General features: G+C 47.5%; 1 protein-coding gene across 2 annotated transcripts in view; it reads left to right on the top strand.

Annotated features, from left to right (window-relative positions):
- Nucleotides 1-22,524, top strand: part of FTO (FTO alpha-ketoglutarate dependent dioxygenase) — a 373,941-nt gene extending 351,417 nt beyond the window's left edge. For both annotated transcript variants that reach the window (XM_004744190.3, XM_045076079.1), the window contains one exon: nucleotides 20,256-22,524. In XM_004744190.3, the coding sequence (XP_004744247.1) occupies nucleotides 20,256-20,409 (154 nt within the window). In that variant the 3' untranslated portion in view covers nucleotides 20,410-22,524. The remainder of the gene's footprint in view (nucleotides 1-20,255) is intronic.
- The last annotated feature ends 2,290 nt before the right edge of the window (nucleotides 22,525-24,814 follow it).

The following is a 24,814-nucleotide window of genomic DNA, read 5'->3' on the forward strand; positions in this document are numbered from 1 at the left end:
CAAACATGACTCTCTGAAGCCATTCCTCTGAGCCCTTTTGGTAGGAAAAACATCTGTTTCCACTTTCCATCTTTGTTGCTTTGACAGTTTTTCCTTAAGAGGCATGTAGTTGAAAGAAGTTTCATAAAGCTTAGGTGTTTAAAGTGAGCATAGTCATGGACCCTTTCTTTTTACTCTCCCCCTCGCTAGGCTTCCGTTTCAGTGGGAGGGCAGAAGTTTGGGGAAGGGAAGAGAGACAGCCAGAAGGACTCCCTTTGTTGGCGCCAGTCCTCAGATGCCCCTGCCTTTACTAAAGCAGCTCAGAGGGTTGTAGGCAAATTCTCCCTTAAGACGCAAAGGAACTGGGCCAGCCGGGAGGCTCCATTGGTCAAGCATCTGACTCTTGATTTCCGCTCAGGTTTTGATCTCAGGGTTGTGAGGTGGAGCCCCGTGTCCCCTACTTTAGATGCTCTCTCTCCCTCTACCCATCCCTCACTGCCTCCCCACCCACCCCCACCCACCTCCCCGTTCATGGGCTCACGCTCTCTCTCGCTCAAAAAAAGGAAAGATGCAAAGCAACTGTTTTACCTGTTTGACTTTAGAGCCCCATATTGACCAAGCCAAGAATTTCCTTCTCGCTGGGTTCCCAGAATTCTGACTGGTAGAAAGGAAATTAGAATGGAAGGCGCATACTGTATGCTTTAACGACAGGTTCACATCCCCATCCCCAGCTCTGAAGTATTTTGTGTTCTTCGCCATGCGTTAGCATCTTTATCCGTGTTGAATGACACAGGTGCTACACAAACACAGTCACCCCATTCAAAAATGAAAACTTCATAAAGTGCTCTTGGACCCCCTAGTCCCAATCTTTGACCTTCTTGCGCTTCTAGGTAATTTCCTGTGCACTTACAGATAGATAGATGTGCTGGGGACCAATGCCTGTTTTCTTTTTTCATTTCCATAAATGGCTATTATACTGGTACAAGTCAATACCTAACTTGGTTGTGTTACTCAGTACATCTTGTGTTTGGAGGCCTTCCCATCTGAGAACATATAATATAAATCAGTTCTGTTCTACTTAATTGTTGCAGAGAGGTCCATAGTATGGATATACCATGGTTTAGTATCATTCCCTCAATGGTGGACATTTAGGTTGTTTTCAGTTTTAATTTTATAAGCGATTCTGCAAAACATCATTATCTGTTTGGAACCGATATAGTTCGCGCAGTTATTTCAACAGCATGCTGGCTTTTGCAAATACAGTTTTGAGAAGGCTGATATTGACCTGAGAGCTCAAAACACTTTTTAATTTTCTCTACCAAGCCACATTTCCTTTCTGATGGTAAGGACCAAAACAGTTATGAGGTATTAGGCGTCCTAAGTACCCCACAAATAAATAGACATTCCAAACGGCGGTGAATTAAATGTTTTTGATGGGGGAGAAAAGTGATAATCGGCTGTCAGAAGGGCCCAAGTGAAACTTGTTGTACAAGGAAAGCATCATTATGGTAGGGTTTCTGTTACCCAGTTTCAGAGGTACAGGAGGTCAGACTGTGTCCCCTGAGCTGCCCTGCATATGGAAGGAAAGCTCTTACTATATGATAGGATTCTCCTGCCTGGTATTGTGTTCTTCATCTGCTTTATTGGCAAATTATCATGTCATAAAGAGGTGTCACTGATTATGTAAAGGGTGGTTTGCTGAGTAGGATATGCATACATACATGGTCTTTTTTTTTTTTTTTTAAGATTTTATCCATTTGAGAGAGAGAGAGAGAGAGAGAACATGGGTGGGAGGTGTGCAGACGGAAAGAGAGAAGCAGGCTCCCCTCTGAGCAGGGAGCCTGACGTGGGGTGCGATCCCAGGACCCTGAGATCATGAAAAAGCTAAAGGTAGACACTTAATCTACTGAGCCACCCAAGCGCCCCTGCATGTGTCGTCTTAATAACCATTCCTTTACAAATGCCACAGAAGGTATCAGGAAATTCTTTTAACAGATCAGATCATTTGCCAGAAGGTCTGAGGGGTGTCATGAAAAGTTTTACTAGGGATCTCAGATACTGCCATTCCTCTGTACTGAAACTGGTAGTTGGTAAGATGCCCACCAGTTCCCTCCAGGTTGGTGGAAGACATAAGGCATCTATACAGTCAGATGCATTTGTAGAAGTACAGAATGAGAACTTTCACTCTGAGTAAGTGTAAATTAAGGATTCTGGACCAGTTTTAAGTAGTTCCCACTAGGCACTGTTGGAGTTAGGGAATAACTCAAAGTTGGGTTAACAGTGTTGTCAAGGAGAGGTTGGCTTTGGTGAAAACCAGCAACTGACTTGAGAATGCCACATATATGGAAATTATCCCTCCAGAGTACATGAAACATGGGGTATCTCATATTCCTTCAACTTTATTTCATGCTGTTAAGTGGCTCAGTCTTTCATCCTATGTTAGACACTCTTACCCTTATGTTATAAAAGGGGAAGTTGAGTAATTCTGCCAAAAATTAATAAAAAACTAAGAAAACAAATAAGTTGGATTCTCCAAAATTAGAAACATTTGTACATCAAAGAACATTATCAAGAAAGTAAAGACAACCTGCTGAATAAGAACAAAATATTGCAAATCATGTATCTGATAAAGGTTTAATGTCCAGGATATATAAAGAGCTCCTAAAACTCAACAACAAATAGGCAGACTAATTTAAATACAGGCAAAGGACTTGATTAGATATTTCTCCAAAGAAGATATACAACTGGCAGATAGGTACATGAGAAGATGCTTAGCATCATTAGTTGTCAGGGAAAATAAATCCACCACATTGAAAGACTACTTCACACCTACTAGGAGGGCTGTACTTTTAAAAAAATAGTGTTGAGAGGGATATGGAGAAGTTGGTACCCTCCTATACTGCTGGTGGAAATATAAAATCACATAGTACCGTTGGAAAACACTCTGGCAGTTCCTGAAAAAATAAAATGTAGAATTACCATATGGCCCAGTAATTCCACTCCTAGGTATATACACCTAAAAGAAAGCAGGAGCTCAAAACAGATACTTGTATACCAGTGCCCTTTGTAGCATTATTCACAATACCCAAAAGGTGGAAACAACACAGGGGTCCATCAACAGACAGATAGATAGATGGATAGATAGATGATAGATAGGTAGATAGTACTCTATGTGTACAGTGAATTATTCAGCCATAAAAAGAAATCAAATTCTAATACACACTACAACATGGATGAACCTTGAAAATAGTACACCAGGTGAACTAGACCAGAAACAAAAGGACACATGTTGGGTGATGATCCCACTTATAGAACTATCTAGAAGAGGCACATTCATGGAGACAGAAAGTAGACAAGAGGTCACTAGCTGCCAGAGAAGTGGGGAGTGTGAAATAATTGCTCAGTGAGTATGGATCCTCTGTCTGAGGCAATGGAAAAGTTCAGAAATAGACCGTGGTAATGTTTACACAGTGCGATTAATACCACTGAATTGTATACTTAAAAACAGTTGAGGGTGCCTGGGTGGCTCAGTGGGTTAAGCCGCTGCCTTCGGCTCAGGTCATGATCTCAGAGTCCTGAGATCGAGTCCCACATCGGGCTCCCTGCTCAGTGGGGAGCCTGCTTCCCTCTCTCTCTCTCTCTGCCTGCCTCTCCATCTGCTTGTGATTTCTCTCTGTCAAATAAATAAATAAAATCTTTAAAAAAAAAAAACAGTTGAGATGGCCGTTTTACAGTAAATATATTTATATATATTTTAGCACAATAAGGAAAGTTAACGGAACCAGATATAGAATGTAAGCATAGTATCTATAGTTACAGAGGTATCCAATTAAGGACCTAAAAATATAGAAAACACTATTTTTGGTTATTCGTTGCATAACAAATCACCCCAGAACTAAACAGCCATCATCATTATTTCTCATCACAGATGACTGGCTTTCTGTGTGTTGCCTGGGGCTCAGCGGTGGAAGGTTCTTCTTCTGGCCTCACCGGGAGTCTGGGTAGCAGGGCCTCAATCTCTCTCTCCAATGGGGTCTTTGCAGCCAAGATTCAGCCTTCTCGTGTCGAAGCTAGACTTTTGTGACGCCCAAAAGCACAAAGGTGGAAGCTCTCGGACTTTTCTGAAGAAGTGTTGGAACATCCCCTGTGCTGCAGTGTGTGTAAAGCAGGTGACAGGCCAGCTGACCCAGCGTGGGAGTGACTACTGAAGGCCCGGTCCACTGGGGCCATGACTGGAGACAAGTTCCCACCAACCCCACAAACACATGCACAGAATGAGGGCAAGGCAGGTCTCCATGTACCGTTACAGGAAGCCAATAGATAATATCTAGAGTTGATAAGTCAAGAAATAGCAGTGTGTGCATCTTAATTAGAGATATAGAAGGGAGCCACCATTAGAAACAGGTCCAAGGGTAGGAGACTCTTCTTTTTTTTTTTTAAGTAATCTCTACACCCAGCATGGGCTTGAACTTATGACCCCGAGATCAAGAGTTGCATGTTCTTCTTCCTGAGCCAGCCAGGCCCCTAGATGGGAGAGTCTTGCTTTTACATTATAAAATGCATCCCTTGGCCTCGTATCATTAGATGTCAGACTGGGAATGTATGTTTCATTAACATCATAGGGTAGTGACTTGAGAACATGGCTCTGGGGCCAGAGTGCCTGGGTTCATATCTCGGCCACATCACTCACAGTCTCTGACCTTGGGCAAGTTACAAAACCACCCGGTGCCTCCGTGTTCCCATCTGTAAGGTGGGGATAATAATCGTACCAACCTCGTAGGGTTATCAGCGTTACATGGAAAGACACTGAGAACTCGATCTGGCACAAAGGAGATGCTTCAAAAAAGGTTTGCTCTTAACTGTTAGAACATTAAAAAAGCAAAAGCCAGTAAGCCTTCGGTGAACGAAGGCTCCCGGGACCTGGATTGTAGTTTTAGGACTCTGTCACCGGTGTCTTGAGCGAGTCTGTTCACCTCGCCTTGAAACTGAGAAGGTATGAGTTAATGATGAGTTCCTAAAGGCAGAAGTCTGTCAAACTTGACGTCCATGAGAGCTAGCCATGGTGGTCAAAAATGACCTTGCTGGGAAAGGAAGAGCCTCCATCCCTTTTTGGAGTGAGCTTCAGGTTCTTTACTGTTGAACCTGTTCCCTCATCTTCTGGCTGTACCCACCATGGAGAAATAACTCAGGAACTCACTCGTTGCCTGTCCAGAGACCTTTCTCCTGGGAAAGAACTTTATAAATCATTTTAAGTTAGTTGGCCGTAACTCCCAGGTGCTTACACAAGACCAACTGGAAAAGGACATTAACTTGGAACCAATTAAATTGCTTCTCGTCTGCATTTGCTGGCCTCCCGCACGGATCTCTCCCAGTGGGCTGGTCACGTGGTCAAGCCTGGGTGAAACAGTCAAAAGGTAAAAATGGGCTTTGGAGACCCCCACCTCTCCCTCTCCTCTCAAAGAACGCAGAGCTCATGTGCTTCTCTGTCGCACCACGAAGCAGCGTGATTTGAGCTATGACTTAAAATATTCTCCTCCTTAGAAATAAGTTGCGCCGCGACATGCCTTCCCCTCCTTTGTCCCCACACGCTTGCGAGAAACAGATTCCTGGGGCACTTCTGGCATCGGTTGGGAGCCAGAGTGTCCCAGTGCTGTTCCGTTCACACCCCCTGGGCTGGCCACCCGCCCACGCTCTCTCTTACACACAGCCCGGGCCTCTTAACTTACTGGTGGCCACCTTTGGGCACTGGAACCTTCATGAGTCAATCTCCAACTAGAAATTGCAATTTAAATCTGGAACAGCAGGCTTCCCAGGGCCCGTGGACTCACTTGAGTTGACCTATCCACAGGCGCCGTAGAGAAAGCATAATGGGCCCCTGGAAAGGTATTCCGGGCTCCCTCCCAGGGGGTCGTGGCTATAGAACTGTTCTTCCAAAAAAGTGGAAATTCTAACTTAGCAGTCTGCTGAGAAGCTGGGCTCCCTGGCAGGCCGGGCACGGGGCAGGAGGTTACGGCAGCTCATCAAGTCCTCGCTGTGCTGTCCCCACTCACCGCCGAGCCCTGGCCCGGTCCCAGCTGACCCCACTCCTGTAACGCTCAGTGAGGAGCTGTACTTCTCCATTAATCGGCCTGTTTGCAGGAGCTGGAGAGGTGACTTGTAACAGGCCTCTTGTTCCCACACTCCTCTATAATGACATTCCGCACAAGCAGATGTCGTCCTTTGATTCCTGATGACCTTCTGAATTTTGGCAAATAAGAAAGCGCCCGGGATCCGCAGTGAGGGCCTAAGGGTGTCATTTCCTGCACAGAGCTGAGCCGAGCTCTCGTCTTCCGCCTCACCCCCATTCCTAGCTGGCAGGTGGCGAGGACGTGACCTTGCTCATCTCTCCCCACCCCCCACCCCGCCCCTGGTAAAAGCCTTCTTCCCAGAGCCAGGGGGCAGTGAGATGAGATGGCCAGTCCTGGTCCCTGCTTGAATATTTCCCAGACGGGATTCTGGGGTTCTGGGGCTATCTCAGCTTGACAGATGAGAAAATGCTGCCTGAGCGCCCTTCCCAAGGTCAGCCCACAAGCAGACACCGGGGCTGGGAGAATGAGCTCACCCCAGACAGTGGAGGAAGGAGCTGCAGCCCCAGCTCTCAGAGCCCTGGAGAGTGTGAGCCTGGGCCATGGCCCCTTCAGGTGGTGGGATACTGAGACCATCAGTAATGGATAGAGAGCGACTCATCCCTCAGCTTGCTCCGTCCTCAGAGATGCCCAGGGGGGAGAGTTGTGGTTGTGATGACTAATGAATAAGCCCACCCCCTTCACCACTGGGTTCGGAGGCCGCTCTGTCACCCGGAAGCAGTCTCTCGGCAACTCGGCCTTCCTTCCAGAGGCTCTGAGGGCCTCCGTCCACTGGCCGGCTCACCCCCAGCAAGCTCTGGTTGGGGAACTTCAGGGTGTGGCCTGCCTCCTACTGAGTGCAATTTTTTAAAAACTTTTTTCAAACCAAGTCACTTTAGAAGCCAATCTAGCGCTGACTCAGAGGCCTGTTTGGTCTTCCGTGGCTCTCAGCATATAGGATTACCCTGGTTCCTCGGCCCAAATCCACAGCTCCAAGAAGAAAAAGAGCAACATAAATTGGATGTGAGTTGATTTCTGAAGATACACATCAGGTGACCTCAGGAATCCAGGGAGGGTTAGGGTTATTTCTTCTTTTCTATTCCATGGCAAAGCAGGAACAAAGCATCAAAGGCCTTGGGCCTGATCAGGTTCAGAGCCCTCCTCCCTCTCAGCCCCCGCTGTGGGGAGTGGCCTATTAGCCAGGAAGGAGTCTTAAGGAGGATATTTTGCAATCAACCCAACACTGTGGATGGGTCAAGCAGAGAAGCTTACTCTCATGAGATGACCCAATTCTAAAGGAGTCTAGAAGCTCTCTGCCGAGTACTGGGCCACAGATGCTATCAGTGCCCTGCCAAACTACTTTCCCATCTTACTTAGAGTAAGATCAGTCTTTACCGTGGCCTCCCTGGACTCCTCGGATCCCATCTCTTCCTTCCCTTCGTCACCCTCCTTCAGCCACAGTGGCCTCCTCGCTGTCCCTTAGAACTTGCCTAATGGGTCCCCCAAAGTACTCTTACCCCAGACAGATGGCTCCCACAGCCCCTGTGGCCAGCACCCTTCCCCCATCTCTCCAAAGCATTGCTCTCCAGCAGAAACCATCTTCGTATCTATTTGCTTCCATTCTGTGGCGGAGACTAGCTGTCATCCTGCCCCCATTCTCTCCCCCTTCCTTAGTGTAGAATCTTGGTTCCGACAGAGAAAAGATTGTTAGCCCATCTCCTTAAAAACCTACAATCACCAGCCTCTCTGGCAGCCCAGAGACTGAGTTCTCATCAGTGAGATAGAGGCGGCGGGCCTCTATCTAGCTGCAGGAAGAGGGTCCTGCAGTTCCTAGAGGTATAAAAGGGGAATCTGCTTGGGATTTAAGACCGGGATATCTCCGACAGCTTTGGAATCCAAGGGCTTTGTTAGCATAGCGCTCTTGTTGCCACAGTTGTGCAGACATCTTGCCCTTCTACAGACTTCTGTTTCTGCCATGGAATGTCCGTGGACAAGTGGAGCAGCTTCTTACCTCCAACCTTGGAATGAGGTGGCGGCTTGGAGAATCCTTGGGTTCTTCCCCGTGGAACCTGTGATATACGTGGGTGTTACCTCTGAGGTAACTGAGGTTACCTCTGAGGGGCTTAGGACTTGCTTGCAAAAGTAGTTTATGAATCAGAGTAACAGGACTGGGAGTACTTTTCAGTTCCACCACTGGAGGAAATGCAGTTAAACAGAAAAATGCTGGCCTAGCAATGGCCTCTGCTTCCTTGTCCCAAACCAGGTAACACCCCTCCTCCCAACCCTAGTGATGGTCACAAGAGATAAGGTATATGGAAGTTAACTGCATATTGGTAAAATCCCAGTTTTCTAGAGATGGGAGAAACCTTAAAGGATGGTCTGATTCAACCCTTCATTTTACAGACCTGAGCCCTGGTGACCAGAAAGCCACAGCATTGCCCCACATCACAGGGTAAGGGAGTGGCAGGGCTGGAGCTTGACCCTTGACCCCCCCCCCCAACATTCTTTCTGCCATCCCTAATCCTCCTTGTCAGTGGCTAGTTGTGGTATTCCTATTCCTTCTTTGATGGTGTCTCGTACTTTTACTATCATTACTAAACCATTGGTTGTGTAGCAGGGAAATCAGTTCTATTTTTAAGAAGTATGGATTAAGATGTAAGTTCTCAATCATCTCTGTGCACTCCGCTGTATTAAATGTGGCTGGGATGTGCCCAGCTCTGCTCGAGGCTTGTAGGAGACCGCAGTGAGGAAACCAGGCAGAAATCCCCGTCTCCGGGGAGCTCATTTTACACACACGTGCGTGCACACGTGCACACAGACATACCCCAAATGGTATCAGGTGTTGTGTAGAAAAACAGTGCAGGGAAAGAAGATGGGGAGTGCTGGGCTAGGGGTTGGAGGAAAAAGGGGGATGTTGCTGTCTTGGGAAGGTCACTCAAGATAGGCCGCACTGATTGCATTCTGTTTGAGCAGTGGGGGAGCAAGCCGCATGGAGCCCTTAGGGGGAAGAATTTTCAAGGTAGAAGAAACAGCAGATACTAATGCCCTGAGAATGTTCTTTGCCTCTTCAGGGAAGAGCAGATGAGCCGGTACAGAGCGGTGCAAAGGGAACAAGGGAACAAGCAGAAGCAGGGAAGGTCAGGGAACCCGGTGCAGAAAGGGTATAGATCACAAAGGGCCTTGCGCGCCATTGCAAGAATTTTGACTCTGCCTCAGCTTTTAAACCAGTGGGGAGCACAAGCTCATCAGCAGGCTGGTATGTCCTTGACAGATTGGCATTTCATTTCAGCCCCCGGTTTTCTAGGTCTGAATTCCACCGTCCCATGCCGCCGGTGTTGGGCTACACTGAGTTTTCTACTGTGCGTGCTCTTGACCCGTTAGTGAATGCTCTTTAAAGAAGAGAGGAGAAACAAAGGCCCAGTAGCCTCATGTTCGGAATAAGGTTAAAATAAACTTGGGAGATGTTTCTCGGCATCCCAGAACCAATTAAGCGGGTTACACGGAAGTATTTCTAAAAACAGCAGTACAGTGGAGCTAGACTGACAGGTGAGCAGATGGGGGAACCATCAACTCAAATTTATTTCACAGCTTACAACTCAAATGAGCATTCCAAAGTCAGAACAGCTGGCCTTTTATTCTGTAAGCCATTGTCCTTTGCTTTTGCTCATCTCTCAGGAGTACGAGTGGATTATGCTCCAGGGGCTGTCTGTCTGTCGGTCTTTGACTTTGTGGGGGGGGCGGGGGTGGGAAATCCTTTGTAGGAACCAGGCTTCTGATGTAAATCAGATTTTTCTGCAGGGCCTGCTTCTTGCATGGGTTATGAAGCTTCTAGATCCTGCAAATCAATGACATTGACCCTTTGGCTTCCGTTTACGACACTGTATTCTTGACCTACGCGACTGTTACTATCTGATCGGGAATAAATGGAATTTAACCAGAGAGCCAAAAAGCAAAAGCTTCACATCTGTAAGAAGAAATATATCATTTTTGTTCATGTGACAGTGCCTCTAAGAATGACAGTGGCCTCGCATTTCTGCTCATAAGTCATTCTGGAATCTTCGTGAAGTTGGAGACTGCCCCATGCAAACAAGTTTCAAGCAATGGGGATGTCCTGAAATTGGGAAGGGTTCTGTTTCGTCCATCATGGTCCTTTTGTGGGGTCCTGTGCTGACCGGACAGGCAGAGAAGCCATATTCTCGGGCCAAAAGGAGGGCTCAAGACTGGCCGATGGCGATTTCGTTCCAGTACCGGCATCGAATTGAACCTTCTGCCCAGCTGCAGGGAGAGCATTAATACCACTCATTAGGGCCTGTGCCTCCAAGCTTCCCTCCCAATGGCGGAGTCACTGGCAGAATATATTTTTCTCCAAAGTGTTTGTTTTCATTGTTGCCCTTTAAAAATAATGAGTTCATTCTATTCCCTCGCAAGGAAAGTTACTCTAGACTGCTTTGAAATTGTATATCTTTTGTCAGGCGTATTTCTGCGATGGTTCCATAGCTTTGTGAGCCGGGGAACCCAACCCGGCCTCTCTTAAAGCTCCTGACCAAGCGGCCTCAGACTGGATACATATAATCGTCCAGCATAGTTGACCCTTATATTGTTACCCTTGACCAGGTAGAAGTCATGCAGGTTTCAGGTGACCCTATCATGTGACCAGAGGTCACAGGTCAGCAGCTCCTAAATGTTGAGCTGTCAAGGTAGCCCATTCATCACTGTCATTACGGCACTGACAAGCCGACAAATGGACCTGGGGATGAAATTGTTCTCAACCCTCCACCCCCTGGGTTTATACCCCAGCAGTGGGCCAGGCAGTCTCACATATTAAGTGGTTCCCCCAGGCCTGGCAGAGTCCCTGGAGGAAGGGAAGGACTCCAAGAGACCTGTCCTATGTGCCCGACTCCAGGAAGTCACCTGTTGCTTGCTTAGGGGGCCAGATCTCATGTCTGCAAGAGCCAGCTCTGAGTCTGGCGTCCTCTGAAATGGATATGGATATAACGTGAGTTCTTTATGGGCCCACGTGTCGCCCCTCCGTGCCCCACTTCAGCATCTTTGTGGTCTTTTGTGGCATATTAATGTGGTGCAGTGTTCTCGCAAACTGGCCTGATCCGAAGAGTCACTCGTGAAAATTCATACTGACCCGACAGACCCTCCTCTCTGAAGGGTCTGACCTGGGTCTAGGCAGCTTTGGAAAAGTGTATTTTTAACAAGGGCCCAGAGTGATCCTTTTTGATGTTGGTATTTTGGAAAAGTACAAAGATCTTAAAGTGTGCAGTCAGGCAATTTTGCCAAATCCTGACTCTGTCCTTTGTTTGGCTATGAAATCTTGGATGAATTAGTTAATCTTCGGGGCCTCAGTTTCCATTTGGAGGACCAGTGTTAATTTAAATAGCTGTATAAAGTACACGGTACTTGGTATTTGTTACTGGCTCTTTGTAATGTTTTTGTTAGCATTGCTACTGTCCCTCCGATCTGAGAAGAAATGACACTGGAGGAGCGTTGGCACAAGATAGAATTTCTTCTATCGTTCTCTCCAACAACAGCAAACACGATCTGAAGTTTTTAGACAAGCAGTTTCGGAGAGGGTAAGGAGGTGTGAGGCTTACACAGCGTCGCCGCATGGATTGGAGGAGACAGCAGATACTCGCACGAGAAGGGGAAAGGACACGGCACTCCCGGGCCTGAAAGAAAGCGTGACAATGGCCTTGAGCCGTTCCATCACCAGAATGTATCTCTGATTTTTATACCAGCAAGAGGCTCTTGTGTCCCATGTCTCTTCATCTCCTAACCTCCTGCAGATACTAACTGGGCACCTTTATCCTTACCCCTGAGTCTTCTCCTCTTTGGTGAGGCTTTGCCATTGGCCAGAGGAGCTCTTAGCAGTGATTAGAGTGGAAAGAAGCTTTGGTTCGATGAGCCAAAAGGATGGGAAACCCTTATCAAAGGAAATTTCTCCATGGAGTCCCAAGTTAGAACTCTAAATGTTTTGTGTGGTTTGTTTTTCAAATATAACCGAATCAACAGAATAAAACCCCAACCCCTGATAATCGTGGTTATTGGGCTATATAGTATATTACTGTGCTCTTACAGAGAAATCAGAGGTAGTAGAAGAATTGGGAATCACAAAAACCACGGTTTATATGGAAAATGCCTTTTGAGTTCCAAATGAAGGTGGAGAACACAAGTCATTTCCAGGAGCTGGGCTGTGTCCTGTGCTGTTTCCTTCTCTTCCCAGTGTGTAGATGGTATGGACCCCCGCTCGGTGTTCCATGAATATGCCGACTGACCGACTAAGACTTGGACAGCAGGCTTATCCATGCTGAATGGCACAATGATTTCTGGAAAAATGGCTAGATGGCCATGTGGCTTGATGGCCTGGCATTCACAAGCCTGTTGGAGATACTTGATTCTTAACACACCTCAGCAGACTATGCTCTTAGGCTCTTCACATCTTTCCTGAAGTGTAAACTCCAGATAGATTCTTACACAACTAGAAGTTAAGCCAAGCCTTCTCTGTCAAGTGGTCATGGTTGAAAAATACTACCGATGGGGCGCCTGGGTGGCTCAGTGGGTTAAGCCTCTGCCTTCAGCTCAGGTCATGATCTCAGGGTCCTGGGATCAAGCCCCGCATCAGGCTCTCTGCTCAGCAGGGAGCCTGCTTTTTCCTCTCTCTCTGCCTACTTGTGATCTCTCTGTCAAATAAATAAATCTTTAAAAAAAAAAAAAAGAAAAGAAAAATACTACCGACTAAAAACGTACATTGACCTGGAAAAAAAAAAAGGAAAGAAAAAAAAAAGCTGACCCATGGGCCAAAGTTTGGCTTTTCCTCACTCTGATGTGTGTTGACTTTACTGATCTGGAAACATTAACATGTGGTACAGAGGCAAGAGGTTAAAAGCCTTTCAGAGAGAAAGTGAACACGTCCTTTGTTGAAACTCATTTAGCCATTGGGTTTGCTTAGTAGTTCTGCAGTGGGTAAACTGAGTTCTAGCAGTTTAAGAAACCAATTTTCTAAAGCCAGCTTTGTCAAGGTTGAGTGTTATAGTAGATACAACAGGGCTGCTGTTTGTTTTCAGAGGGGCCCACGGTGCTGTGATGGCCACAATGGAAGGTCGGAGAAGACGAATTATAAATGGGTTAGCTCACTTCTCTTGAAAGGACTTGGCATGTCAAGTGGAGGTTATTAGAAACTGGACCACGTACTCTTCTTACCACCGACGAAGACAGATTATTTGGAGCAAAGCGTAGTGAGACCATGAGAAACAGCCCAGTGAGGAGTGGCCACTCACTCAAGGTCCCATCTAAAATGTCACGTTCAAGGTAGACCTCAAGGAGAGTCTGAATGACGTGTGCAAACCCCCAAATTTGTACATAAAGTACCCATCAGGGATTTAGATAGGATGGTATATGAAAAATATGTGGGTTTGAACATGAGAATCCCCCTGTGGGAAAAGATGCTGTGACTCTCATGGTCCCAGAGAGAATGGGAAGAACAGAGAAACTCCATCCCCTCTGTTGGTCTCCTGCTCCCTCCAAGGCCTAAAAACCCATAGCGGCACTGGTTGCCCCCATTATCTCATTATTTCTCGCTGTTTCCATGCTGATCCCGCCAACTGGGTTTTGCAGCTAAATGTAGATTTAACGTGAGGCCATACCAGTGTGGGCTGCGTGAGCGAGGCCTCCGAGGCCTTCCATTCTGGCTTGTATGGTTAGAGGGAATGCGTTCTGCTGGGGCTGGTAGCCTAAGACAGACTCCTGCTCACCAGCCGGAGTGACCGTCAGCTCCTCATTGCAAATTACAATTCTGGAGAAGACTCTGACTTGAAGAGAAGTGCACTTTTTATAGTTCACTGGGTATTTTCTGGTGAAGTTGTGAGTTTAAATCACTCCAGTCTTTAGAAGCGCGAGCTCTTTCATTTTTACTTCTAAGTGTTACGAGAGCCTGTGGCCAGCATTGCATAATCAGTGGGGTTTTAAAAACAGGACCTGTGTCTGTACAGAGGGGAAAGGGATATTGAGACATAATTATACATTTGTGCAGTATTTTACCTATTTTAAAGGGCTTTTATGGACATATTTGGTTTTATCTCCGCATAACCCGGTGAAGCAGAGAACCATTGGCTTCATGTAACAGCGGAGGAAAGGAAGAGGTTGAGCAATTTTTCTCAAGGTCACCCCGGGAATATAATTAGAGACAGTTTATGCCCCTAAAAGATGAACATGTGTCTTTCATTTCTCCAGACCGTAGATGCTTATGCCATAAGAAACACCAAATCGTCAGAGCGCAAAGGAAGCTTTGTCAGTCGTTTGCTGTGATAACAGTTCTTCTAGAACTTGAAGGAAAAAAAAAAAGTTTTGCTCTTCCTTCTCCCTAAAATGGTTTGGAGTCTCCTGGATATCTAAATGTGTCAAGAACAGCTAAATAGTCGGGGAATGGGGCCCGTTTTAGTCCAAAAAGAAGCACATGAGATTGATGGAATGTGCTAGAAAGGGAAGCCAGCTGGATGCCCAGGCCGGGCCCAGCCCTTGCTCCCCTACACCCGCCCTGATCAACCATGGGTAAGGCAGCCCTCACTCGAAATGGGGATCAAATACCCACCTTGCCCGTCTCTCTCAGATTGTAAAAAATCAAGTTAAGGCAGTGCTGTATATTCAGCATCTTTTGTTTAAACAGCTACAAAATATAATTGTTTTAAGCAGGAGTTACTCTTTGCTCTCCTGTTTCCCATTAAAGAACTCCCTCTCAGGAGTTTTTTTCTTGTCTCCTCAACAGGGTGTGCCTGGTAATATGGTCCCCATGAAGTTCTCGGTATTTTGTTGTTTTTTTTGTTTGTTTTTTAAGCTTACTTATCTTGATGATTCTCTTAGTAGGCATCCTCTCTCTTGAAATCTTTATCACGTCACCAAGAGTTATGGAAATGTTACCTGTCCTCCTTCATTTGTTGCAAAATTTAAGGACAAGGAGGAAGACCGTATATGTTTTCTTAAAATCAATGGCCAGCACATTACTGTAAAACCTATTGATTAAAAACACGAAGTATAATGTTAGTCATTTAGTCTGTGAAGTGGTGCAATAAGGGAAGAAATTTATCCTTTGACTTTTGCATTAACCTTTTATTGACTGCTTGCATACCCATAATTAACACACACTTTAGCTAAAGTGGTTAATTTTAGCATGGCGACCAGTGTTCACTAATGTGGCCGCCATCCTGATCGCCCAGATGCACGTGTGGCCCTTAGGGAAATCCGGGGCGCAGAGGCACCATGTGAGTCACACCTGTGGGGAGAGAAGAGGGACCTGTGGGCAGCCCGCTACGGGGCCAGCCAGTGGGACACCTGTCAGTTGCTTCCCATTAGGACACCAGGTCATTTAGGGAGAACCATTCCTACGTAGCCAGAGTTTTGGGGATACAGAGTTTCGTTCATACAGTCCTTGGAATCTTGGAATAATGTGAATTTGGGAGGGAGAGAGATGACGTGCATATTATTTTCCTTTTCTCCCTCTGTAATGCTTCATGAAAGGGGCAGTGCTTTCTGGGTAGATCCAAGTTTATTTGCTAGCCAAAGAAGCATGGAAAATAGGATTTGCTTTAGGATGGGAATACAGAGGACAAGATTGAAAGGTAAAAAGAGAACTTTCTTACTGTTAGGTGGGTCCGGAATGATCTGCTGTCCTAGGGAACACTGAGTTTAGGAGAATTTTTTTTTTTGTAACTTTCTTGGGAAAAGTCATCCAGCTGTGGTCATTGAAACTGGCTTGTTTGCATGCAGAGACCTATTTGGAAAACACCAGCACACCCTTGTTTTCTGGGTAAGAATTTGTCCCAAATAGAAACACAGTTGGAACCAAAACCAAAAGCCAGTATTTTCCTGCTTTCATACCCAGATGATCCCTGCACACATTCTGCTGTGTCAGCAGCGGCATCTCAATTTGGAGGCAGGACGATCCACATATCCTTGGCAGGCAAGCCGGTGGCAACGGATGTTGTAGTAAAAAGGGGGGAAGTAACTGACAGGTGGGGAGCATGGCCAGCATGTCAGCCAGGCCTCTTTGGTTGCAAGTGACAGGAAAACCTAACTCAATCATGGCTATGGAACTAAAAAATTCTTTTTTTTTTTTTTTTTACAGATTTTTAAAAATATATATATTTATTTAACAGTCAGAGATCACAGGCAGGCAGAGAGAGAGGGGGAAGCAGGCTCCCTGCTGAGCAGAGAGCCCGATGCGGGGCTCGATCCCAGGACCCTGAGATCATGATCTGAGCGGAAGGCAGAGGCTTTAACCCACTGAACCACCCAGGTGCCCCAAGGAACTAAAAAATTCTAAGCATGCCTGACTTCAGGTGAGGATTGATCCAGCTACAAACAATATTGCCTAGGACCCAGCCCCTTGCTGCACCAAGCAAAAATGACTGTGGCTCTCCCAGACAGTGCATCCTGATAACTCACAGGAGATAAGAAAGGCTTTTCCCACAGCTCCCACATCAGTCCTCTGGTTTCACCCTACCTCTTGCCCCAGATCGGGTCATATGCCTCCCCCAAAACCTCTTCCTGTGGCTGGGAGAGTGGATGTACTCATTAGGCTAAGCTGGCTATAGCAGGAGAGCCAATCCCACCCAAACCACGTGGCCAGGCACGGAGAGGGGATGGATTTCCCTATGGGAAAATTACAGCCCTCTTGGTGGGGACAGTAGGGATAGACACAGCCCGCAAATGTGTGCCGCAGTCAGCGTTCCTAAAACATGACCTAAGAGAACTTAGGGCCCCTTTATTTTGCAAGGAACTGTAGAGTCTATGTGCTAAGAATCAGTCCTACTTTCTTCCCTGTAAATGCCACATCAATCTGGAAGAGCCACCTGTTTGAAAGTCTGATGACAGCACCTTTTACTAATTCTAGGTCTTCGGGAGCAACGGTTGAGACTTTCTGGGTCAGAGCATTTGAGCCTGTCTCTGGGAGGCTGTAGGAGCTTGACTACCTAAGCCTCAGCGTCCAGGCCTATCATGTGGTGTGGGACTCAGACTCAGGCTCAGTGTGATTCGAGCCAGAAAGAGCGGCTTCCTTATCTCTACAGGGACGACAGGCAGCTCTGGTCTTGGCATTATCACCTGTCCGTCACTAGTCCTCATGGTAGAAATAACGGTGGCGATGATAATATTTAATATCTGTTGAGTGCTTACTCTGTGCCAGGCGCTGTTCTAAGCACCCTGCATGTATGTATTCATTTATCCTTCCCAACACCCCGTGAATACCCAACATCCTCCTCCTCATCATCATCCTCACTCCCACCGGACAGGGAGTTGAGGCTCCGCTCAGCAAGGGTGAGAAACCAGCCTGGGATGTCCTTTCCCCCACACAGCAGCAGGTGCCAAGTTCTCCACGACGCTTCAACCTCCCTCCTGCCCCATCCTAGGAGATGAGCCAAAAGGAGGCAGAAAGAGTGATTTGAGCAAGAGGAATTGAAACTGAAAAGGGGCGGGACACCTGGGTGTCTCAGTAGGTTAAGGCTCTGCCTTTGACTTAGGTAATGATCTCAGGGTCCCAGGATCGATACCCATGTCAGGCTCCCTCCCCACTCAGCGGGTAGCCTGTTTCTGCCTCTCCCTCCGCCCCTCCCATGCTTGTGCTTTCTCTGGCTGTTTCTCTCAAATAAATAAATAAAATCTTTAAAAAAAAAAAAAAAGGAAAGAAAGAAACTGAAAAGGGGCTACGCCTTCAAGCCATCCTCAATCCCTTCTCTTTCGGTTCTGCAATCTGGCGTGATATGGAACCAGACACTAGGATTTGAAGCAGGGGGTGGCCATCCTCCCCCGTAGGTAAGGCATCACCTGAAATAATGAGTCCTCTGCTGGGGCCCCATCACTACCTTTCGGAAATCGGCAAGGAGCATGGGGCATTAAAAGACGTTTGAAAGTGACCTTGAAAGCTGTGAATTCAGAGCAGGAAGAGACCCCCACAAAGGGTTCTCCCTCCAGCCCAGAGGGAAGCCAGTGACGGTAGCCAGCCCTTAGCCTCTCGGGTCCTGCATGGAAAGAAGTCATTCCCACACCAGCCTGGCCTTTCTTTGGGGGGCAGGAAATCACAGAGCAGCTGGACCCAGAGGAAAAGCTCGGGATTGGGGGGGAAGGTGTATACAACAGGGCATAAGCAAACCTCTCTGGCAGGCTTTCCTATTTTTAATACTTTCTCAAAGCGATGGGGCAAACCCATCTGACAGGTGAGAAAGCATCTCTATTGACTTTTTACAAACCTGATGATATTCTAGGTGGATCGACACTTATCATAGGCCTTTAATCTGCCAGCCGGGATAATGTGTGCGCAGATAATTTATCCGCTGAGAGGTTGAGCTGCTCAATTTGGAATAACTTTCCCTACCTAGTAAATTGAGCATTACCCTGTGATTTCGAAGCAGAGAGAGAGCACAATTTGAAAAGCTTTGCCGAGTTCCTTTGTAATTAGTCGCAGCTCCCCCTGAATGTTAATTTCCCTCCCTCCCCTTCCTGTGATTTAGAGACTGTCTCTAGAACCACAGAGACGCAGCCTCAACACCAGGGCAGCAAGAGGCACCGTCCCCAACACCTATCACCAGGTCGTCTACAGAACACACCCTCCGTTCTTCAGCTCTGTGTGGGGCTTATCAGTGCAAACAGTTTAATATTTATGCTAAGAGGATTGTCAAAAGCAGCTTCTGTTGCTTTAATTCTTGTTTTAAATAAATAATGAGAACATTTAAACACATTACTCTTCTTGGGGCCCTGAGGTCAGCTAATCTTATTATTTATGAAGTGATGTGGTACATAATAGTACTTAGTGCATGTTAACAGACGCTATTATCAGGGTCTGACGCGGAGAGCTGAAGATATATTGGAATGTTATGTGTAATGTACGACGGATTGAGTGCAGAGGATGCCGGTAGAGCAATTAACCACACGAGAAAATAGGTATAAAGTTGAAGTATGTTTTCCCGTGGGGATCCCCTCACCATTAATAATTCCCCAGAGAAGAAGATGTCTTTTCGTTAGGAACCTTCCCCTACCATCAGGCTCCAACATAGGACCGGGATAGTCTGTCCTTTGATGTCTTCGGCGTTCGTCCTCCACAGGAGATGGATCGTGGCGATGGCCACTTTTTAATTGATTTCGAGAACAATGCGGAGAAGCTGGGCGTGGGGAAGTACCCGTGCATCTCTTTCTGGTGTACTCCTTCTATTTCTTCCGGGTACACAGGCTTCCACCGCCGCGCCCTCCAAGGGAGTAGGGAAACTCTTCATTTCTTATCGCCATTTGTGTTTCATTCTCTCTGATCCTCATTTTTTCAGACAAATAAAGCTAAAGCCACTGAGCTTTCCCTGACCAATTTTAAATAAGCTGGTCTCTTTGAGAGGTCGATGCCAGCCAAGCTGGGGATGATGCTGTCCCCAACTTTTTTCCTACAAGGCTATAATTTAGTTGCATATGATAATTAATTTCTCTACTATTGATGAATAATCCATTTAATAAAAACTGTGATTTAAGTGTTTTCCTTAGGGAGTAACTCTTGCTAGCCTTTTAATTTAATTTTGTGGAAGTTTTCCCCACCTATTCATCAGTGGAAATGATTATTAACCTCTATTTGCATATATCCTTATAAATCCGTCTCTCCTTGGAGTGCCTTTTTCTGAGCACAGCAAGCTGGGACACTTGTAAATCTCTAGAATCTCCAAAGTCAATCCAGGCCCGTAATATTGTTTAATCTATTCTTGGACGTTTTAATGCAGTAAATTCAATTTAATCTTTCCCAGTAATCTAGTAATACATCGAAATCCCACAAACATTTAAATCTGATAATGGCTTAATCACACACTTTAAATAACAGTTGAGATAATGAAAAAATAATTCACCGTTTTCAAGGCAGAGTAACTGAATTTCCCTGGTGATTGGCTTCTGTGAAGCCACTAGAGATAATACAAAGCTGGGAATCGAAAAAAGAAAAAGAAGTTCCAACGCTATGAGGAACAGCTCTTCTGTCTTCTAAACACCTGCTTTGTGCCTGGTGAGCACCTTCTTTCATTTCATCCTTACCACCGCCGCGAAGCACTGTCTTTGCAGTGCTTGGCGGTGTCGTTCCAAAATGCCCGTGAATTGGGGTCTTTCCGGAATTTCTTCGCATGGGTTAATTGCCTCTTCCTACTCTTCCAGGTGCCAGTCCCAGATTGCCCGAACCTTACCTGTGGATCAGAAGCCAGAATGTCGGCCGTACTGGGAAAAGGATGACCCTTCGATGCCTCTGCCATTCGATCTCACAGACATCGTTTCAGAACTCAGAGGTCTGCTTCTGGAAGGAAAACCCTAGAAGGAGCACAAATCTTAGGTGGAGGAGGAAAAGATATTTTTGGCTTCCTTCCTCCAGCCTTGCCATGGGCTTGGGCAAGGGCAGTATGGGTAGTGTTGATTTTAGATTTTAGAACCTGGGTCCCTTTAGAGGGAGTAGGGAATGAAGCCCATGAATGTTAAAATGTTTAAAAATGGCACAGTGATATAATCTGATTTGGTACGAAACAAGAACCTACCCCCCGAATACTATTCCCCACTTGGATTTTTCACGGGAGCCATTTCAGCTCCCAAGGGCCCAGGCGGCAGGGGTGAGCCCAGTCTTTGGCCGAACCCAACCCACTTTCCACCTTCCCCAGCCTTTTCAGAAACTCCAGAGTAGAAGGCTGCAAAGTCATTCGAAGGAAGACAGAACCTAGATACTGCCACCCCCATTTCTTACCACGCCCTCTAGAGGCTGTGCTGTCCAATATGGTAGCCCCTAGCTGGGTGTGGCTTCTTAAATCCATTTTCCATCATAATAAAAATTCCGTTCCTCAGCTGCTTAATAGCCACACGTGTCTGGTGACTAGTATATTGGGCAAAACAGATGCAGAACATTTTCCTCATCGTGGAAAGTCCTGTTGGATAACACTTCTATAAAAAGTTTGAGAGCAGGAAATTCTCTTCTCCACTTGTCTGTAGCCACCATCCCCATACGCGAAAGGAATGAAAAGAAGCGTGTCACTGAAGAGAAGCCACTGTCTCTTCTGTAAAAGCCTGAGTTATGAGTTCTGTACTTTGCCCCCCGGGAATGAGGAGGTGTTGGAAATTAAAATACACTTGACATCTGTCATTGGGAAGGATCCCTGAGCTAATGAAAGAGACATAGCCCTGTTGGCATTGCTTCATGGATTTAGCCCGCATGTGCATTTTTCTGGAATTCTCTCATCCGTATGTAATGACAGGTGGGCTCGAGGCCCGAGGAGCCCCAGTGCCCCATCCTGATGACATCTGTGCATTAGAGAGGCGATGTATTATAGAGGTTAAAACCTGGGCTCTGGCTTTAGAGCGTACTGGCTCTGTGACTTTTGGCGTGTCACTTTGCCTCAGTCTCCTGTTCCATATGATGGGGATACTAAACGCACCAACTCACAAGGTGAAGAGTAAAGGGACTAACCTAGCTACAGGTGTAGAACAACTCCTGACAAGTAGTTAGATACCAAGTAAATATTAGTATTTTTCTGTATCTGTAAGCTGACCTGGTGTAGACGCTGTCCCCTCCTTCCTCCGTCCTCATGACGATTTTGTCTCGTGATGCCATGATCTCATCCCTCCCTTTCTAGCTTAGCTCCTGCCCTGTGGTGACCCCAGAAATCATGGGAGTAGTTCGCCCCTCGCCCCAATCTGGGACCTTCTCTTGTAGTGGTTTACCATAGTTTGGGAGCTGAAGAGCTCTTGTGCTTCCTGAGAGACTCTCTCCTGCCCTGAGACTCTCCGGGTTCAAGGTGGCGTTCACGTCCATGGAGCTAACCGCCGAAGCGCCACCTTACGCAGAGCAGCCAGGGTTTCATGGTCTGGAGACTCGGTTCTCTCAGACCACAGATAAATTCCCCGATGTCCTTAGGCCTCATCGGGAAGAAAGAGAGGAAGTGCGGCCCACTGGGCTGTTGTAGAGATGACATGAGCTCCGGGACCTAAGGAGTGTGTGGCGGCATTGCCTCCGCTGTTGTATTTGGTGCCGGTGCGTGTTCCATGTTCCGTTTCCTGAGGTGTCGATATTTCAGAATTGGGAGGTTTCCTATAAAATAAAAACGTGTGTGTTCTCCCTAGAATTCAGAACATCTGGCAGCCCTCGGCCTCAGTCCTGGCATGGTGACGAGCTAGGTAGCGTCTCCTCGCGCTCGGGCGGGTCGGGAGCCCTCCATGGCCCCTGGTGCTCCCTCTTGTCATTTATCAGCACCCAACCCCCAGCGGACAGCACCCCACACCTGCTTGCTTGCACCCCTATGTTAGAATAGATAATCATGTTTAGTGCTTTCCCTGATGTGTGTGTGTTACTCTTGAGCTCTGTTTGTGGCCTACTTGTAGTAATGTGTCTTGTACATCATAAAACATTCATACACAATAAAAATTATTAAAAGGCTAAGACTAGAAATTGAAAGAGGGTCCTGCTTGTCTCTGCTCGCACGCTGGTGGGTGGGCCTGCTCCCTTGGCTCAGCGGGGGCTCGGTGGAAATGGTTCTCGAAGACCTCCAGATGGGCCCAGGTGGTGCACCACCACGGTGGGAGAAACCACTACCTAGTGAATCCAAAAGGTGAGATCTCATTTCCGCTGAAGAAATGACAGCTTTCAGCAAGCATGGGCTCGGCGCGTGTGGGGATGATGTGTGCTCTGCGGGAAACCATCGTGAAGGGGGTTGCAGGGGGCCAGTGGCCGTCAACTCAGTTTCTGAAGAGCCACCGGAAGGCCTATTGCCCCTGAGAGCTAGGGGAGGACTTCCCTGGGAACACGGGCCATGTGTGGGGTTGAGGGAGTGGGCAGCCTGGTCCGGGGACCACCCTGAGTCAGTAGACCCCGCCCCCGCTTCCTGCCCGGCTTCCCGGCCCCCTGGTCCCAGTGATCTGGGGAGCTCCCTGTGCACCAAGATGCTCCTGACTCCCTCTCCCTTCTGCCCTCGCACAAACCTTGCTTGACCACCTGGCCCCACTCAGTGGGCTTGGGACAGACAGCAGACCAGCAACTCAATAACAAGATGGTTTCAGACAGTTGTAAGTGCCTGAAGGGAGCCCACTGGGTGAATGTCGCTGGGGACTGACTCAGATCAGGTCAGGGAAAGCAGAGGTGATGGGGAAGAGCTTTCCAGGATAGGGAACAGTGGGCAGGAAGGTCCTGAGACAGGAAAGTGCAGCAGGCAGGAGCCCCCTCAATTCCCTGGTGGAAGCGGGAAATTGGGAGTGCGAGGGATACATCCGGGGGGGCAGGGCGGGGCAGGGGGGGCAGAGCGTAGGTCTGGTTCCAGACCCCTGAGAAACATCCATGGGTTCTGCGTGGGGTGGTGGTGCCGTCTTCTCTGGACTCTCAGGAGTTGTTCAAAGAGCAGATGGTCCATCCAAAGGCACAGTGTTCTCACTGGGACTTTCACGCCCTGGCCAAGATCTTGGGATGGGGAGGATGTGCTGGGGGCCCCTCCGGGTGCGTGAGGGGACACCCTGCCCTACTGCCTCACCCAAGCAGCTCCTGTGGCCGCAGCCTCCCTGCCCGGGGAGCTGCCTAGACAGAAAAGAGCAGGGTCATGGCATCGCTTGTGACACAATTTTAGTAATAAGCTTCTAAATCCATCACCAGCTGAATTGAGGGAGGCTGGGAATGAGAGTCCATAGGCCCTGTTTAATGGACACCCAACCTTCAGGAGAAGGGTTTTTGCGTGTTTCAGGGGAAGGGTATTTTCGAATGCAACTGGTTTTTGTTTTTTGTGGGTTTTTTTTTTCCCCCTGTTCTAGTTAAGGCTGATTTTACCACTGGGCAAATTGCATACATTTGGATCCATGCCATGCTAAATACTGTTTATTCTGGAGCTCTGTCAGAGGCAAGTGTGTGGAAGACAGGGGGATTCTTATTTGAAAAGGCAATTCTCCTCCAAACAGATTGAGCAGGAGAGGAGAGAGCGGGCCAGGAGGTGCTGATGTGGGAATGCCATTTATCCAGCTTGCCTTTGTTACTTTGTGATTAAATGGTATTTTTAATTAAGTCTCATTGAGAGCCATAGGTACCACGGTGGTGAAATCAATTTGACAACCATAAAGGGGGAGGAAAGGCCCAGGAGTGCTGTCGGGAGCGGCTGCGCAGAAGGCAAGCCTCTGCCATGTCGAGGCTGGGGTGGTGAAGGGGAGGGGCTGGAGAGGCGCAGGTAACGACTTCCTGCAGGACAGGGACACCTGCGGCTGTTGGGACCCGGAGGCCCGCTTCCCGGCTGTCAGGAGAAGGATACACCAGGATCCCAGGTGCTCACTGGAGAGACCCCGATACACTCCTGGGCCAGCTGGGGCCTCTGGGAAAGTTTGTGCAGGGTCTGATTCCCTGGCTGTCTCTTACCAGGAAGGAGAGAGCCTGTCCCCTGCACCCTGCCTTGTCTCCCCAGCAAAGATGCCCACAGCCCTTCATCCTCTGCCCCTGGCCCGTTCGCACAGGTTGAAAACTTGTGTCCTCTGCACCCTTATTCTGTTTATCCTGTTAGCATCGATCAGCTTTCCTTCTGATTCCTGGAGGGCAATCGATGCTCCTGGCTGCCGGCTTCCCCACTTTGAATCTTGGTCTGTGTGTGACCCTAAGGCTACCATCCTTTCAAACCTTTGTTTTCTTGTCTTCAAAATGGGGATCCTAATAATGTATGTACCACCTGAGGTGGTTGTGCAGACTTGATACTGTGCATACGGGCGCCTGGGTG

The sequence above is a fragment of the Mustela putorius genome, unplaced genomic scaffold, assembly GCF_011764305.1.
Source record: "Mustela putorius furo isolate JIRA1106 unplaced genomic scaffold, ASM1176430v1.1 tig00000174_pilon_pilon_pilon, whole genome shotgun sequence".
Taxonomy (NCBI): domain Eukaryota; kingdom Metazoa; phylum Chordata; class Mammalia; order Carnivora; family Mustelidae; genus Mustela; species Mustela putorius.